This window comes from Bos mutus, chromosome 25 (genome assembly GCF_027580195.1).
Source record: "Bos mutus isolate GX-2022 chromosome 25, NWIPB_WYAK_1.1, whole genome shotgun sequence".
Lineage (NCBI taxonomy): Eukaryota > Metazoa > Chordata > Mammalia > Artiodactyla > Bovidae > Bos > Bos mutus.
The window spans coordinates 2043431-2061821 of NC_091641.1; the positions used below are offsets into that span (position 1 = coordinate 2043431).

At 50.9% G+C, this 18391-nt stretch overlaps 1 protein-coding gene across 1 annotated transcript; it reads right to left on the reverse strand.

Annotated features, from left to right (window-relative positions):
- Positions 1–1224: 1224 nt before the first annotated feature.
- Positions 1225–11450, reverse strand: LOC138985641 (uncharacterized). The gene is made up of 5 exons (XM_070363106.1): positions 11318–11450; positions 8891–9023; positions 3247–3808; positions 2533–2659; positions 1225–2426 (listed from the first exon to the last, which is right to left on the reverse strand). Exons 1-5 carry the CDS (start codon positions 11448–11450, stop codon positions 2185–2187), a joined length of 1197 nt encoding a protein of 398 aa, XP_070219207.1. The 3' UTR covers positions 1225–2184.
- Positions 11451–18391: the final 6941 nt, after the last annotated feature.

The following is an 18391-nucleotide window of genomic DNA, read 5'->3' on the forward strand; positions in this document are numbered from 1 at the left end:
ACAAAGAGTCAGACACGACTGAGCGACTGATCTGATCTGATCTCTGATCTGGGGCCATGCAGTATCAGCTTGACTTCTAGAACGCAGGCGTTGTTCACATTTCACCAACTGTCCCACGGATGTCCTTTTTTCTGTTCCTGGGGCCAACCCAGGATACCACGATGCATTCAGTCACCCAAAGTGCTTTTTTCTTCCAGTTTTACTGAGATACAATTAACACACCACACTAAGTTTAAGGTGTTCGACGTGGTGATTCAACCCACATACATCATAAAATGAACACCACAATACGCTGAGTGAACATGAGAAACTGGCAGCTAGGCAAGTCCTGATGGCTCTGGACTGGGTGTTGCAGAGGCTGGGGGTCAGAGTTCTATCTTGTTGTATGGTGTGGCCATTGTTGGTCTGTATGTATTTGTCATTCAGTCACTCAGTCGTGTCCGACTCTTTGCAACCCCATGGACTGCAGCACGCCAGACTTCCCTATCCTTCACCATCTCCCAGAGAGCGCTCAAATTCACATCCATTGAGTTGGTGATGCCATCCAGCTCTCATCCTCTGTCATCCCCTTCTCCTCCTGCCTTCAATCTTTCCCAGCGTCAGGGGCTTTTCTAATGAGTTGGCTCTCCCCATCAGGTTGCCAAAGCATTGGCGCTTCACCTTCAGCATCTGTATGTATATTCAGGTCCGTATGTATATTCAGAGGCGATACCTGCCCGCTTCAGTATTGATTTCTTCTGTCTCTTCCCTTTCTTTTGCGAAGTGTAGGCTGCACAGAGTTGGACACGACTGAAATGACTTAGCAGCAGCAGGCTCTCCTTGATATACATGGGGATGACCAACTGCCACCAGGGCTGTGGGCTTCCCCTCTGCGTCCAGGGAGGGATTGGAAAGCTGTTTCCATCTTTCTCCCAGGAGCCCCCAGCCAATGGGAAACTAGGGCGGTGCTGGAGGAGCAGACCACCCACCCCAACTGCAGGCAAGGAGGAAGGGCGTTATCTGCTGAGGATTTAATAACAATAAGCTTGATCCAATGTTCATTTGATTTTTATGATCACCTTGTGCCAACAACTCTCAGTAATGTCAATGATAAAATACTCCTCTTTGGGGAGAAAAAGGATTATGGTTGGTTTACTTTTTGTTCAATTTGCTGCAGTTACTGTTGGGTTTTAAAAACACAGATGTAAATTCAAATTTGCATGTCTTTATTTCTTTTTTAAAGAAAGATTTATTTATTTGGCTACGCTGGGTCTTGGTTGCGGCACTCAGGATCTTTGTTTCTGCATGAGAACTCTTAGTTGCAGCATGTGGGGTTTAGTTTCCTGACCAGGAATCAAACCCAGGTCCTCTGCGTTGGGAGCTCGGAGTCTTAGCCACTGGGTGACCAGGGATGTCCCCCACATCTTTATTTACAAGCACTGCATTCTCCATGGAGGTTAACGCAGAGCTCACACTTAGGCAGCTGGTCCCACCGGGCACAGACCACTTTGGAACGGCGCAGAGCTGTTAGAGCCAGCTTTTGGTATCGTTTGTGTCTCTCCCCTCCGTGGTGTCTCTTCATCTTCCAGGGACAGAGATTATAAAGACCAGACCCAGAACTTGAGTTTCTTCACTTTTGTCCTCTCAGGGGACCACTTGGGGGTTTGCATTTCGTTTTAGAACTGTGAAACAAAGTGCGAACTGCAAGGTGTGATGTTTTTATTAAGTGTTAACATTTAGTTCACGTGTGAAATAGTCTACTGATTTGGGATCACATTTTCAAAAATAGAAATGAATTCTTTCCTAAATTGTTGATGGCTTGAAAATCAAGGAACAAATCTAGAAAATAATCATCTTTCCATAATTATTACTGAAAACAATTTTGTCTTATAGAGAAGGGGAGTGTTAAAAATAATCTGAGCAGGGTACTTCCCTGGCGGTCCAGTGGCTAAGACTCCACACTCCCAATGCAGGGGGGCCAGGGTTCGATCCCTGGTCAGGGAACTAGATCCTGCACGTGGCAACAGAGATCTGGCACAGCCAAATAAAAATAATTTGGTCAGCATCATATAAACTTGGCCCACCAAGCCCCAGCGGCTGGGGGGAGAGCGTGGGTGGGCCTTTGGGGGCCATGAAAATGTTCTGAAACTAGACTGAGATGGTGTTCGTACAACATTGTGAACGTAATAAATGCCGCTGAATCGTTCACTTTAAAATAGTTTCGTGTTGTGTGGATTTCATCTTCATAAAAAGAGAAGGCAAAGAAAACAACAACAACAACTCCGTGGGCCTCACGGAAGAGGGAGAAACCACGAGATGCCGGAGACGCCGCCTGCTTCTCCCAGCGGGAGCAGGGAGAGGCTGCAAGTCTGCCCTTTCAGGAGGCTGTCGGCCTGGGGGTGAGCAGCCGGCCGCCTCGTGTGATGCCAGGGCAGCTCCGCTTGGTCCTAAGTTAGAAGCGGGCACGCACAGTCAGGAAGGGGCAGTTCTCGGCTGAGTCCCCGCCGGCTGGCGCTGGGGCTGCAGGGGTGGTGGTCAGAGGTCCCCTGTCACCTGCCGTCTGCCAGTTGCGGGTTTGCGTGCTGAGTTTCCGTGGAAGGCGCGGGCAGTAACGCTCCTGTGCCCCCACGAGCGGTGAGTGCCGTGGAAGGGCGAGGTGGCGGGGGAGCAAGTGAATTGTCTGCATCCAAGAATTCGGGCTCTGAGCGGCAGCTCTGTGCCGGCGGAGCCCTGGGCTTTCCGCTTGCCTCGGGCAAGTCCTGGGGGCTGCTCCGATTTGTGGGCTGAGCAGCGCGTGCACCCCCAGTCCAGGGACCGGCCGGGACACGCCCCTCCTCCCGCCCCTGCCCATTCGCCTCTGCGCCCCGCCCCTGATCTCTCAATGCCTCCCTTTCACCCTGAGACCCGCCTGCCCTCGGCCCCCACCTCCACAGGGGGGCCTTGGCGAGGGAGCTGGGCTTCCCTAGGTGGAACATTCCTTCCTGGAGGGGGCCTGCCCCACCCCCAGGAAGGCAGGGGCTCCCGGTGCGGGTTGGGGTGGGGGTCGGGGGTGGGCGAGACACGCCCAGAACACCTGGGCCCATCTGCCAGGATGCCCCATGTCTCCCAGTAGGACGAGACCCAGCGCCCTGGGTTTCGTTCCTGTAGAAAACAAAAACCCTCCATTGACCTAAACCTGAAAAACAAGCCCGGTGCTGCTGAGGGCAGGCCCCGAAACCAGCGACATTCTTCTGTGTAGCCCTGGGCTCCGAGATCAGGGCTCCTAACCTCCGTTCCTGAAGAATATTCACAGGAGCGCTTCAAGGGAAGGCGGGAGCCGGGGGCTAAATGGTGCTTTCTCAGAAACTTCTGAGCCCAGGAGCACCGGGAATGCTGCAGGAGAGAGAGCAGGGGAGCCCCACACAGCACCAGGCTGGGGTGGCCTGGATCCGCCCTGTGACGGGGGAGACGCTGGGGGCACGGCCAGCGGGTCCGCTGTGTGTGCAGCCCAGTCTGACCGAGGCGCTCTGTCTCCCCAGTGCCCCCTGGCCCAGGCCCCACCACTTCTTGCCTGGGGGGTCGGAAGCAGCCCCCCCACCCCCACCCCACCCCCCGCCACCGCGTCCTCCTTGCCTGCTGGGGTGGGTTCAGTAGACACGGGGAGAAGCAGGTCACGTGACGCAGCCAGGAGGGCCTGGGGCCACACAAAGCTGGAAGAGGCAGGAAGGAGCCTGGCCCCGCTGACACCTCAATGTTGGACTCTTGCCTCCCGAATACAGCTTCCCAGGTTGCACTGGCGGTAAAGAACCTGCCTGCCAATCCCTGGTGGCTCGGATGGTAAAGAAGCCGCCTGCAATGAGGGAAGCCTGGGTTTAATTCCTGGGTCGGGAAGATCTCCCTGGAGGAGGAAATGGCAACCCACTCCAGCATTCTTGCCTGGAGAACCCCATGGACACAGGTGCCTGGCGGGCTCCAGCCCGTGTTGTCGCAAAGAGTCGGACACGACTGAAGCGAGTAAGCATGCACATATGCACTCCAGAATAAGAGAATGTATTTCTGTGGCCTTAAGCCTCCAAGTTCGTGTGCTCTATTACAGCAGACCCAGGACACTCAAGCGCTTGCCCTCAGACCTGCTCCCGTCCTCACCCTGGGGGGGATCGCGAGGTCCCTGCCCCACAGCATCAGGCCCCTGCCTGCCTCTCCAGCCACCTCTCCCTCCCTGGACTCCACCCCTGAACTGTCACTTCCTTGAAAACTTCCACTTCCGGAAAGTTCTGTTCCCAGAGAATCTGCTGAGTTTGTTCCCACCTCGGGAACCTTCATGTTGATTGTTCCCTCTTCCCGGAACGCCCTTCCTCTGGGTCGGTGGATCTCCACAGGAGCGATTTTGCCTCCCAGGGGATATTTGACTATGTCTAGAGGCATTTCTGGTTTCCATGACTTAGTGCAGAGGTGGGGAGGGGAGGGTGGAGGCGGGTGGCTCCTCATCACCCCGCAGGGCACAGGACGCCCCCACAGCCAAGAGTTATCCTGCCCCAACATCCACAGTGCCGAGGCAGGGCAACTCAGCTCCAGGCCTCTCCTCCACTCACTCCTCTTTCCGGCCTCTGCTCAAACGCCACCTGTTCTCAGAGGCCCTCCAGACCATCCTACAGAAACGGGGTACCTCCCATCACCCCCGACCCCATCACACAGCTTCGCTGTCTTCACGGCCGCCCCGTCATTGTCTGAAATCATCTTGCTTGTTTATTTTTACTTGACGTCTGTCTTTCCTCTTCTAGGACACCCCGGTGGATTTCACAGCCACTGAGGATGGAAATTTTTATTGTCTAGCCACCTCCCTACCAGGCCTCACCCCCACAGCCCCCAGGGAGTCATTAATTGAAGGTCTGTTCTTTTCCACTTAGCTAACAGATACTCTTTCCCTTCTCCCGGGTCTTTGTGTAGAGCTGAACGCTGCTGGCCTGAACCTGTCTGAAAGACCGTCTCTCTGCACAGTTCTTCCAGCACTTTCTAGTCCTGCCAAGGCGATGACGGCGGCTGTGGAGGCAGGTCAGCCTCACCTCGCATGAAACAGACAGTCCACCCTGAATGCACCTTCCCAACTGCGTGTTTCCTCCTGGTCTAGACACGGGGCCCTAGAAACAGGAGATGCTGGCACCCAGGTCCCTGACCCTTCCACTTCATTCAGAATGAGAACCCCAAGATAACAGGAAGGGAACTGTTATGGGCTCAACTGTTGTTGTTGTTTAGTCATTCAGAGGTGTCCGACTCTTTTGGGACCTCGTGGACTGTAGCCCTGCGAAGCTCCTCTGTCTGTGGGATTCCCCAGGCTGGAGTGCTGGAGTCTCCTCCAAATTCATGGGCTGAAGTCTCAAGCCCCAGGACTTTAGAATGTGACTGTAGTTGGAGACGGGGCCTCTAAAGAGGTGATTCAATTAAATGAGGTCATATGGGTGGGTCCCAAACTCTTATGACTCATGTCCTTATAATTAGAAGACAGAGAAGCACAGGGGGAGACCAGGTGGAGACACGGGGTGGGAGACGGCTGTCTCTAAGCCAAGGAGAGAGACCTGGGAAGAAACCCACCCTGTCGACACCCTCATCTTGGACCTCCTCCCGGAGCTGTGAGAAGATTAACTTGTGTTGTTTAAGCTGCCTCGTCTGTGGACTGCTGACAGCCCTGGCAAGGAGACACAGGGGCCAACCCCTCACTACCTGTGTACTCCTGGGCATGTCTGCCTGATCTCCCCACGGTTCACTTTTTCCAGTGGTGAGACGGAGATTGTAAGACTGATACTATATACCTACCTTATAGAGCTGTTATGAGCAGTGAATGAGTCAATATTTCTTGAACCCTAAAGACGTGCCAAGCCTTTGCTAGTGATTTATTATGCATTTATCTTGTTAAATCCTCACAACAACTCCTTGAAATAACTTGTTATGTCCATATTTATGGTTCGGGAAACTGAGATCCAGAGAGATCACGTAACCTGCCCAGTTTCACACCGTTGATAAGTATGGTGTCTACTTTTATTGTGACAAAATATAAATAACATAAAACTTATCATTTTGATCATCGTAAGTAATACAGTTCAGTGGTCTTAGGCATGTTCACGGTGTTTGTACAACCATCACCAGTATTTCCAGAACTTTTTCATTATCCCAGACAGAAACTTCGCCCCTATTAATCAGTAATTCCCCATCCTCCGTTCCTTGCATTGTCTTTGCTTTTTAATGTTTGGGTCCTGAGCTGAAATTCTGGAAGGCCAGGTACCAAAAGCATCTCATCCACTTACATGTCAGGCCACTGATACTGGCTGGAGCCGCTGGACTCTTAGGGGAGTGGGGCTGCGGGCTGGAACACCCACACATGGCCTCTTCAGGAGGCCTGGGCTTCCTGCAAAACTAGTGAGTGGATTTTGAAGGCAAGTGCTGAGAGAAAGGGAGAAAGAGAGGAGCGAGGAGGGGAGAGGGGGAGAGAAGGAAGGAGAAGCTGCATCCGTTCTGTGACCTTGTCCCAGAAGTCACACGGCCTCCCTCTGCCCACGCTGCTCTGCTGAATGGGGCAGCGCCGGGTCCAGACTCCCAGGGACAGCACTCTGACTCCACTTCTCGGGGTGGGGCAAGTCAGTCAAGGTCTGTAAGAAGAGCATGGAGGATAAATAAATACACTGGTGAGGCCATCTTCGGAAAACACAATCTGTTGCGCATGAGGAGGCTGAATACGTAAGTGCTGGGACATTTCTAAGTATGGATATGACCGTGGAGGGATGCGGCTGGGCGTGGAGGAGCTGAGTTCTGGGCTTAACAGGAATATAGGATTGTTCATAGTGGGGAAAAGGTAGTGAAGGCGGTCAGCGCAGCCTGGAGAAGGGCCCAAGGCTTGGCTACTCCTGTTTGTCACGTGTGGCCAGCGCTGGGAGGTGGAGTCCATGGGACTCAACAAAGTGATGCCTTGTGACCAACAGAGCCGTGACCATCCAGCCCACGTGGGTGGGAGCCAGAGCAATGAGCCCAACAGAGAGCCAACGTGGAGATAAGTTTAGAATCACTAAGTTTAGCAGAATCTAAAGGTGGTCTCACAAATTAATGTGGAAGGGTTGGCTGCTTTGATTAATGATGCTGGGACAATTAGGTTATTGTGAATGAGAATAAAATTAGACTTCTTAGCTCCTACTTTATGGTATCGAAATACATTCCAGATGGATTAAAGAGTTTAATTAAAAGCCATAAAGAAACAAGACATTTAGTAGAAAATGTTTATCTGATCCTGGGGAGGGGAAGGTCTTTCTGAGCATAAAAGGGAACGAATTATCAATAAAGGAAGCAACTAATAAGAAATACACTCTGTGGAGTTGTTTGTAAAAAAGGAAAAGTCAGGATCTTCTTGAAAAGAGGTTAAATAAGTTATGGGAGGAATTTCCCTGGAGGTCCAGTGGTTGGAACTATGCACATCGACTGCACGGGACATGGGTTTGATCCCTGGTTGGGGAACTAAGATCCCACAAGGCAGGTGGCAAGGCCAAAAAAAAAAAAGATAAGTTATTGGATATATCTATTGGAGATAATAGAAAATATATATTGGCCTACATGGAAAGAAAAAAACTAAGGGACATGTTCATGCTGTATTAAATGAAAAAAGTGGAAAGCAGAATATTATAATTATATCATGCATATTCAAAAGCAGAGACATTACTTTGCCAACAAAGGTCCGTCTGGTCAAGGCTATGGTTTTTCCAGTGGTCATGTATGGATGTGAGAGTTGGACTGTAAAGAAAGCTGAGCGCCAAAGAATTGATGCTTTTGAACTGTGGTGCTGGAGAAGACTCTTGAGAGTCCCTTGGACTGCAAGGAGATCCAACCAGTCCATCCTAAAGGAGATCAGTCCTGAGTGTTCATTGGAAGAACTGATGCTAAAGCTGAAACTCCAATATTTTGGCCACCTCATGCGAAGAGCTGACTCATTGGAAAAGACCCTGATGCTGGGAGGGATTGGGGGCAGGAGGAGAAGGGGACGGCAGAGGATGAGATGGCTGGATGGCATCACCGACTCAATGGACATGAGTTTGAGTAGACTCCGGGAGTTGGTGATAGACAGGGAGGCCTGGCGAGCTGCGATTCATGGGGTCACAAAGAGCTGGACACAATTGAGCAACTGAACTGAACTGAACTGAACTGATACTTTGCTGTAATTCTGGGGATGGCTGAGGTTCCATTGCTTACTATGTATTCAGCACTGTGCTAAGTGTTTCATATGCATTATGTTATTGAAATTTCCCCAGTGACCCTATGAGGTAGGCACAGCTAATATTCCCAATTTGCAGGTTAGAAGACTGAGGTATAGAGAAATTCATCCCTTCGCCTGAGGTGGCAGTTAAGCAAAGGAGCTGGCCTTGTTTCACAGGTGTCCCCATCTCCAGAGCCCTGGCGAAAACTCACTTGACAGCTGTGAACTTCCAATTTTGTAAGAAACCGGCCCCTCAAAAACGAATGGAACAGAGGGAAACTGGAAGGATAAAGGTTCAAATGTCACCTCTAGTTATGGGTAGGTGGTGAGGTGACTTTCCACACTTTCTACAAATTTAAAGAAAAACAAATTTATAAAACCCATATAAAAGAGTCATGTGCCATATATAAGTCCACACAGGCATGTCCTAAAGACTTTTCCTCTCTCGGGGTTTCCAAGGAACCTGTAACCGTGGGCCCTGGGGGTCCCCATGAAAAGACACACCCATAAATGTCCTGAGCAGCACAGGGCGCCAGAAGACGCCTGGAAAGCCCTTCGTGGTGAATAGCTGTAGTGGAAGTCTCATGAAAGCGGTTTCTGAAATGCACTGCCACTGCCCTAAGGGCAAGGGACCTGGGGCGACAGGGAAACGGTGCTCTTTATATTTAAGGAGAGCCCCTCAGTGCGGCCCCTCCGACTTACACCTGAGGACCCCTCACAGGGCGCGCCACAAGAAAGGCCGCCAGGTGGCGCGCGGGAGCCCGACTCTCCGACTGGTCCAGCCGCAGCACGACCCTGGTTGCCATGGATACAGCCGGGCGGGAGCGGAGTCCCGCTGGATCCGCGAAGGAAGCGGCCCGGTCTCAACTGTCTGCCACACTCCTGTTAAAATCCCCACCCATCGCCCCCAGTTCTGTCGCCCCACCCCCAGGCCTCGGATTCCCTGTTTTTAAAAGGCAGGGACTGAGGAGGAGTGAAGAACAAAAGGGAAACATTTTTAGGGCTGCTTTTTTCTTCTTATCACTAATTATGGAACTATTCAAACATACAGACAACTACATGGAGTGAAATAAACACTCATGCACCCTCCACCCAGAATAAATATGTGTTAACGTTTCCGACTTTCAAGAAATCCCCTTTGCCTCCCCACTGGAGCTCATGTTCCTCTGCTTGGAGGCCAGCCCTACCCTGAAGTTGCCTGTATCCTTCCTGCCCAGGCTTTTCTGCTTGAACAACCTCAGTAGTATCCATAAACAATGGACAGCATTGTCTTTTGTGTTTCCAAATGCACCTTTTCACGCTAAACAGTCTTCTCACTGCTTTTTCACCCAGCATGTTGAGATTTATTCTTGATAGATGTTCATTTTAACTGCCTGAAAGCCCTTTGTTTTAACACATCCATTTTTGCTTTGCTTAAGTATAGTCATTTCTGTTACTTCCAATTTGGGGGCTATTACAAACAGTGCTGTAGTGAGCATCCTTGCAGTTCGTGCCCAGTGACCCATGCAAGACATTCTCTCTGGAATATATCTAGAAACACAAGTCCTGGGTGGTGAGGGATGAGCAGCCTCCAGTCTTTAGGCCTTTTTGTAGTGAGTGAGGCAGTCTCTACCCCCACCAGCAGGCTGTGAGTTCCCATTTCCCCACGTCTGCATCAGGATTTAGTGTTGTTATCCTTTCCATTTTTCAGTTTGATGCCTTCCTGACTCCTCCTCAGGGAGGTGAGAGGTGGCTCATTGTTAACCGTGACTGACCTCTGAACTGCATCCCTAGGTGGACATTTGAAAATACATCCTGCAGCCTCTCCTTTTGCGCAGACCTGTGGGGAGCAGGACAGGCTGCCACCCTGGGTACCACCAGTCTTCTCCAAGTGCCCACAGTGTCGTCAGAATGAATGCCCCTGCCCACACTCCTTGTCACCTCTGCTTGTCACCTTCCTCCCAGCCCGTCTCCTTCCTCACTGTGTTCGTAATCTGCCAGCAGAGTCGGCAGAACAGGACCAGCTTCCCGGGCGAGTGACACGAGCAGCTGGCAGGACCCCATGCTCAGAGGAGCCCCACATTCAGCTTCATGCTCTGCTCTCACTCTTGAAACTCTGAATAGTTTTCTCCTCGTACTTGTGTTTGTGGGTGGAGTCAGATGGAACGATGGAGCAGGTGTGTGAACAGGGGCGATGCCTGAAGCAGGCACATCCACGGTGGTTGGTGACCCCATGTGTTTAATGACATTCCTGATGCTGATGGACCCATGAGGTGTGGGAGTTCAGGGAGGCTCAAAGCTAGGAGAAGGGGTAAGCAAAACGGGGTCCATCCATGCCATGGAATGTTACTCAGCCTCAAAAGGAAGAAAATTCTCCCTCTTCTTTTTTGCTGCTCAACTTGCAGGATCCTGGTTCACCAACCAGAGATTGAACCCAGGCCCTCAGTAGTGAAAGTGTGGAGTCCTAACCACTGGACCACCAGGGAATTCCCTTTTTTAAAAAAAAAATGTTGCTTTCTCTTTTTTGGCCACCTGCATACAGTATCTAAGTTCCCCAAGCAGGAATCAAACCCGCACCTCCTGCAATGGAAGGGTGGAGTCCTAACCACCAGATGGCTAGTCAAGTCCCAGCCTCAAAAGGAAGAAAATTCTGACACCTGCTGGAATATGGATGAGCCTTGAGGACCTTGGGCTCAGTGAAACAAGCCAGTCACAAAAGGGCAAATGATGTATTAATATGATTCCAAGGACAGGAGCTTCCTCCAACAGTCACATTCAAGAGACAGAAAGCAGGAGGGAGGTTGCCAGGGGGTGGAGGAAGGGATGATGGGGGGTCACTGTTCAATGGAAGCAGAGTTCCCATTTAGGAAGATGGAAAAGTTCCAGAAACCATGGCAGGGATGGCTGCACGGCAGTGTGAATGCCTTTAATGCTGTTGAACTGTACTCTTAATAAAAGGCTAAGATGGTAAATATTATGTTAGATATATTTTACCTTAATAAAAACCATCACCAACAATCACCAAAGAAAATCCACGCGCCTTGAAATTAGCTGGGACACGTTTCCCGCTGGAGGAAAGGCAGGTGCAAATGGCAGCCTGGACCTGGGAACGTGCTGGTATAACCCCCGCGAGGGAGCCCGCACCCTTACGTGCGGAGCGCCTCGGAAAAGACCGAGGCGCGCTCCCCGCCAGCTCTTCCGAGCAGAGGCAGGAGGCGAACCGCCCGTCTCCCTCCCGTGAGGCTCCGTCCTCACTCTCCCTCTCAAGCTGTATCAGCTGCATTGTCACCAAAGGGAAGAACAAACAAAAATCCTCCACACCAGCGTCCGGCCTTCGCTCACCTGCGGGTGTATCTTTACACAGTTCGAGTCAACACAGAGACACTTCTGGATCCTGCTTGTTTTACTTTAATGTGGACATTCTGCATACATGGCTGCAGCCCCCGTGGTGGTTATTTTTAAGAGTTTTTAACATCCCATCTGGTCTTTGTACCATCATTTATTTTGCCCTTCTCCTACTTTTGGACGGGTGGCCTGTTTTTAATCTCTCACCCCTTTAAGGAGTGGCCTGGCCAGCTGAGCACTTTCCTGCATCAAGATGTCGTCCTTGGGCTTCTTCCAGTGTCTAAGAATCCACCTGCCAACAGCGCAGAGGACACGGGTTCGATCCCTGATCCTGGAAGATCCCCCATGCCGCAGAGCAACTAAGCCCATGCACCACAGCTACTGAGCCCACACCTCCTAGAGCCTGTGCTCTGCAACAAGAGAAGCCGCTGCGATGAGAAGCCCGATCACTGCAAACGGAGAGCAGCTCCCGCTCACCGCAACGAGAAAGCCCACGGTCAGCAACGAAGACCCAGTGCAGCCAAAAATAAATAGATAAATAAATTTGAGAGGGTGCACGCTGACCACATCCCAGACGGTCTTCAGGAACCCCAGGAACTAAAGCAGCCGCTCAAAGGGCCAAGGCTGGGGAAGGACCTGAGCCTTTAGGGGACCCCAAGAGGACCCCCAGAAGGGAGCAGACACCATGTGGCACAGGCACCTACATGGGCCGTATAGGATGCTACCAAACTTTGGCAAGGATAAGTGCAAGTTCAGGGGGACCAGAGCCCGCCTCAAGTTCCATAATTTCCCAGGACTCAGAGAACTCAGAAAAGCCACTGCACTCCGGTGATGGTTTATTACAGCAAAAGGATATATATTACAGTCAGCGAAGGGCAGAGGCTCACGCAGCAGAGTCCAGGCGGGTTCCACACACAGAGGTGGTTAATATCCAACGTGTATAACATTATATATGTTGGCTAATAACCCCTTATCAGATATGAGCTTTATGAAGTGGGAGGTGAGGCCACTGGCTGAGGCGGTGTTGGGAGGAGGTAAGGGGCAGGGGTCTGAGGGTGGAGGAGAGAAGGGGGAGTCTGAAATAGTTACTGCAGAGTGCAGGGGAGCCACAGGGCCATAGAGTCGCCCAGGAGCCCCGCGGGCCCTGGGCGATGGCTGTGGAGGAGGTGCAGCAGAGCCCCCCGGGCCTGTGACTCTCCCACCCTCCCGCCCCACCCCCACCTCCACCCCCTCCCCAGCTGCTCAGGGCCAGACCCGTAGAGAGCATCTTCCTGTGCCCCTGAAATTCCGCCGCCTAGATCAGTGGGCCACTGATTGGCATCACTAAGTGGTACCAACATACATGTGGTAGAGGGTGTCCATGTGTAGACATCTGAATTTAAAAGATGTCAGTCTACAAACCACCAGACCTCAGCCCAGGGAATGGAAAGCAACTGTGGGGTGTGTTCACGAGATCCAGGGCTCTGGGAGGGTGGCTTTCAAAGCAGCTTTGTGGTCGTCTCCTTCTGATTTCGAAGGATGGCCTTGTCCCCACGGCCGGTCCAGGTGGAGAACCAGAGCCCACCTCCTGCCTCCCCCACTCCAGCCCCCGTCAGTGCCATCTGTGCCTGCGAACGGCTCGCCCCACGTGGCTGGCTCTGTTTCTGAGAATCAGCCAGGGGATGAAGCATCTCTCATGTGGAGCCCATAGGAGACTGACACGCACGAAGCAAGCAGACCAAAAAAAAAAAAAGGAGGTCCAAAATAGATCGTCTACGGCAGAGAATGACTTAGTGCCAGAATGGAAAAGACTGACCGAAAGGAGCCATTTCCAGGCCCCCTGAGGGAACACGCACGTGGAGAACGGGGAGTCCGGGGGCAAGAGCACAGAGAAGGACCCAGGGGTCCTCTCCGGAGCTTTCTCTCCACGTGGGCAGTGCCGCCTTCCCCCTGGGCCACATCGAGGAAGCACAGGAGCCTCTAGGCAGGGTGACACTGGGGGCTCTGAACCTCTCTCCTGGGCTGGTCTCAGGGCTGAGACTAGGCCCAGCCCTGGGGAAGCCCACCGCCCAGGGCTCTCTGCCTAAAACAGGTCCGAGAGCCACGACCCCAGGAACAGCCTGCCTTTCTCCAAGGGGGCCTTAACCCCAAACAGTGAGTCACTGGGGCATTATTTCCAGATCGATGTGGGCACCTGGGGGCGGTGCAGACGGCCAGGCTGCAGACACCATCTCCCAGGACGCACTGAAGGCAGAACCCGTGCGAATCACTTGGAAGGAAGACCTTACTAGAAAAACACAATGATACGCGTGTCAGGACATTTCTAAGAACAGTAGGAGAAAAACCATGGGGGTTTCCAAGAAAATGGCTTTTTAAACGTTAAGCAAAACCACAGGCAGCAAAGGAAAAAATAGATAAATTGGAATACCTCCGAATTTAAAACCTGTGTTCATCTAAGGACACCATCAACAGAGTGAGAAAGTAACCCATGGAAAGCAGGGGAATATTAGATGCAAAGCTTATGTCTGATAAGGGGTTAATTCCAACACATATAAAGAACTCCTACAATTCAACAATCCCCCAAACAATATGGTTGTGCTGTGCTTAGTCACTCAGTCGTGTCTGACTCTTTGCGAACCCATGGACTGCAGCCTGCCAGGCTCCTCTGTCCATGGGGATTCTCCAGGCAAGAATACTGGAATGGGTTGCCAGGCCCTCCTCCAGGGGATCTTCCCGACCCAGGGATCTTCATATAATGATATGATTAATAATGCGCAAAGGATTCAAGTCAACATTTTTCCAAAGAAGATATACAAATGGTTAACAGGAAAAAATGTTTAATATGTCTAACCATTAGAGAAATGCAAATAAAAACCCCAATGAGATACCACTTCACACCCAGAGGGTGTCTACTACATTAAAAAAAAAAAAAAAAAGACAATGACAAGTGCTGATGAGTATGTGGGAAAATTAGAACCCTGGTGCCCTGTGTTGGGAATGTAAAATGATGAAGCTGCTGTGGAAAACAGGAGGATGTTTCCTCAAAAAACTAAAAATAGAATTACCATATGATCCAGCAATTTCGCTTCTGGGTATACATGCAAAAGAATTGAAAGCAGGGTCTGAAGAGAGATTTTCCCATCCATGTTCATAGCAGCATTATTCACGATAGCTAAAATGGGGAAGCAACCCAAGTGTTTATCTGCAGATGAATAAATAAGCAAAATTCTGTAACAATGGAATGCAATTCAGTGACCCCGGGGCAAGTGACTTAATCCCTCAGAGACTTTGTTTCTTTATCTGTAACACAGGTGAGTAACACCAACATTTACAAGCTTGCCTTGAGGGTCTAACTCGAGCCGTCCAGTATGAGAGCTGTCTGTGTGCTGTCCTGTCCGACTCTTCCCGACCCCGTGGACTGTAGCCCTCCAGGCTCCTCTGTCCATGGGATTTTCCGGCAAGATTACTGGAGTGGGTTGCCATTCCCTCCTCCAGGACATCTTCACCCTAAAACTGAGGTGCTGGGGCTTCCCTAATGGTTCAGCTGGTAAAGAACCCACCTCCAATGCAGGAGATGCAGAGACACAGGTTCGATCCCTGGGTCGGGGAAGTTCTGACACCTGCTACAACGTGGATGAACTTTTGAGGACATCGTGCAGAGTGAAAGAAACCAGTCACAAAAGGACAAATTCTGTGCGATTCCGCGTAGATGAGGCACCTGCAGTTGTCAAATTCATAGAGACAGGAAGTGGAATGGTGGCTGCGGAGTGGGGGCAGGGGAGGGAAGGGAGTCAGTGCTAAACAGGGATAGTCTCAGCTGTATCGCTACAAGTGTTATGGGAATGGATGGTAGTGATGACTGCACAACAATGTGAATGAACTTCATGCGACTGAATGGTACACGTGAAAATGGTTCAGTTCAGTTCAGGCGCTCAGTCGTGTCCGACTCTTTGCGACCCCATGAATCACAGGACACCAGGCCTCCCTGTCCATCACCAACTCCCTGAGTTCACTCAGACTCATGTCCATCGAGTCAGTGATGCCATCCAGCCATCTCATTCTCTGTCGTCCCCTTCTCCTCCTGCCCCAATCCCTCCCAGCATCAGAGTCTTTCCCAATGAGTCAACTCTTCACATGAGGTGGCCAAAGTACTGGAGTTTCAGCTTCAGCATCATTCCTTCCAAAGAAATCCCAGGGCTGATCTCCTTCAGAATGGACTGGTTGGATCTCCTTGCAGTCCAAGGGACTCTCAAGAGTCTTCTCCAACACCACAGTTCAAAAGCATCAGTTCTTCGGCGCTCAGCCTTCTTCACAGTCCAACTCTCACATCCATACATGACCACAGGAAAAACCATAGCCTTGACTAGACGGACCTTTGTTGGCAAAGTAATGTCTCTGCTTTTCAATACGCTATCTAGGTTGGTCATAACTTTCCTTCCAAGGAATAAGCGTCTTTTAATTTCATGGCTGCAGTCACCATCTGTAGTGATTTTGGAGCCCAAAAAAATAAACTCTGACACTGTGTCCACTCTTTCCCCATCTATTTCCCATGAAGTGATGGGACCAGATGCCATGATGTTCATTTTCTAAATGTTGAGCTTTAAGCCAACTCTTTCACTCTCCACTTTCACTTTCATCAAGAAGCTTTTGAGTTCCTCTTCACTTTCTGCCATAAGGGTGGTGTCATCTGCATATCTGAGGTCACTGATATTTCTTCTGACAATCTTGATTCCAGCTTGTGTTTCTTCCAGTCCAGTGTTTCTCATGATGTACTCTGCATAGAAGTTAAATAAGCAGGGTGACAATATACAGCCTTGACGTACTCCTTTTCCCATTTGGAACCAGTCTGTTGTTCCATGTCCAGTTCTAACTATTGCTTCCTGACCTGCATACAGATTTCTCAAGAGGCAGATCAGGTGGTCTGGTATTTCCATCTCTTTCAGAATTTTCCACAGTTTATTATGATCCACACAGTCAAAGGCTTTGGCATAGTCAATAAAGCAGAAATAGATGTTTTTCTGGAACTCTCTTGCTTTTTCCATGATCCAGCGGATGTTGGCAATTTGATCTCTGGTTCCTCTGGATGGTCAATTTTATGGCATGCGTATTTTAACACAATAAAGAAAAAATTTTTAATTAAAATACAGAAACACTACTGAACTTCAAAAAAAAATAAGCACAAGAATTCCTTTCATCAGTTTGGGGGGAAATCTGGAGATCTGCCAACCCAAGGGTCAGTCAGCAGCTTTGGGGTCAACATCAGTGAGGGTCCCCAAGAGCCCAGGAGACAAGACCCCCTCCACTGACAGGGAGGGAACAAACCAGGGAATCCCACTCTCGTTTCCTCTTTTCAGCATCCGAGTCTACACTGTTTCCGTTCCTTTGCTCCTGAAACAAAACCTGAGCTGCCGGGCACAGGACCTGTCTATCTTGTCGACGCTGGCTGGCAGGCCCCGTCCCGGGCACCGTCTGTCTGCTCGCAGCGGGGGCGAGTTAGCACATTTCAGAGCCTCTCCGCTCCCCTGCTGCCTGCTCGGCTCTCGGCTCAGCCTGCATCCTGGGGCGCAGCCCAGCACGTTGTCCTTTGTCCTTGGCTCTGGGCTTAAGGAGAAGTTTAAACTTTCTGCTTAAATCATGAGAAATCCGATCTGGCCAAGAACCTTCCCCAGATTTAGACACTTTTCCTGGTTTGTTTGCAAATATCAGGTGTATTCCCTCAAGATAAAAATAGCGAGAGGTGATGACTTGGCAAGTCCTGCTGCCACGGGTCCCCTTTGGATGCCAGGCCCAGGGTCTCTGCACCAGCTCTGCTGAGGGTGCGTGACAGTGGGGAATCCTGCAGGAGGCGGCACCCTGCTTCCTGGTCACCCGGAGCGCCCCATCCAGGGGCACCCAAAGGTGAGCCTGCAGAGTCTCTCCACCTTTCTCCAGGAGGAGCCTGGAGGCCAACTTTGTGCTGCCAGACACATGGGGGAGAAGTGATTTCTGCTGTCAAGTCCCTGGAGGGTGGGGACTAATTGGAGAACTAAGGTCGGGGGATCAGGTGCTGAGCGTCTCTGAGGGGCCTTTTCTCGGTGGGCTCAGCAACCTCTTTCAGGCCAGACCCTAGGGATGAACTGACAGGAACAGCGTCTTTGGACCAGCAGTTTCCCTCTCGGTACCATGTGCCATGACGCCGTCAGCAAACTCACCCCAAAAGACCCCTCAGCCACGAACTCTGCCCTTAGGACCAGCAAGCTGGTCCCGGCGATGGCATGGCTGACGGTTAAGAGCCAGATCCTGGAGTCAGCTGCTGCTGCTGCTGCTAAGTCGCTTCAGTCGTGTCCGACTCTGTGCGACCCCACAGACGGCAGCCCACCAGGCTCCCCTGTCCCTGGGATTCTCCAGGCAAGAACACTGGAGTGGGTTGCCATTTCCTTCTCCAATGCATGAAAGTGAAGACGCTAAGTCGTATCCGACTCTTAGTGACCCCATGGACTGCAGCCTACTCGGCTCCTCTGTCCATGGGATTTTCCAGGGAAGAGTGCTGGAGTGGGGTGCCATTGCCTTCTCCGCTAGAGTCAGCAACCTTGAGCAAACCTTTTCACCTCGCTGAGCCTCAGTGTCCTCATCTATAAGATGGGTATATTAAAAGAATATTCTCTCCTAGGGTCTGTTGTAACATTTGAATGAATTAATTTACATACAAGGCACTTTAAACAAAGCCTGGCACCAGAATAAGCTCTATATGACGTTATTACTGTTACATTTTAACAAGTGGAGACAGACTCCTCCTTCCCCTCAAAGTAAACCAATGCCTAAGATAATTTCAAAGACATAACAGCTATGAGGAAAACAAAACAGGGAAAGCAGACTCAATTTGAGAGCAAAATAATAACATGCAGATCAGGACGTTCCTAA

Bases quoted from the DNA above. Each gene is read 5' to 3' on its own strand.
- LOC138985641 (XM_070363106.1), bottom strand. From the start codon at position 11,450: ATGCAGCTGATACAGCTTGAGAGGGAGAGTGAGGACGGAGCCTCACGG. The intron at 2,660-3,246 runs GTTAGGAGCCCT...TCTTGGATGCAG, and splicing joins AATATTCTTCAGGAACGGAG to ACAATTCACTTGCTCCCCCG. The intron at 2,427-2,532 runs GTGACAGGGGAC...CTTCTAACTTAG, and splicing joins CCGCAACTGGCAGACGGCAG to GACCAAGCGGAGCTGCCCTG.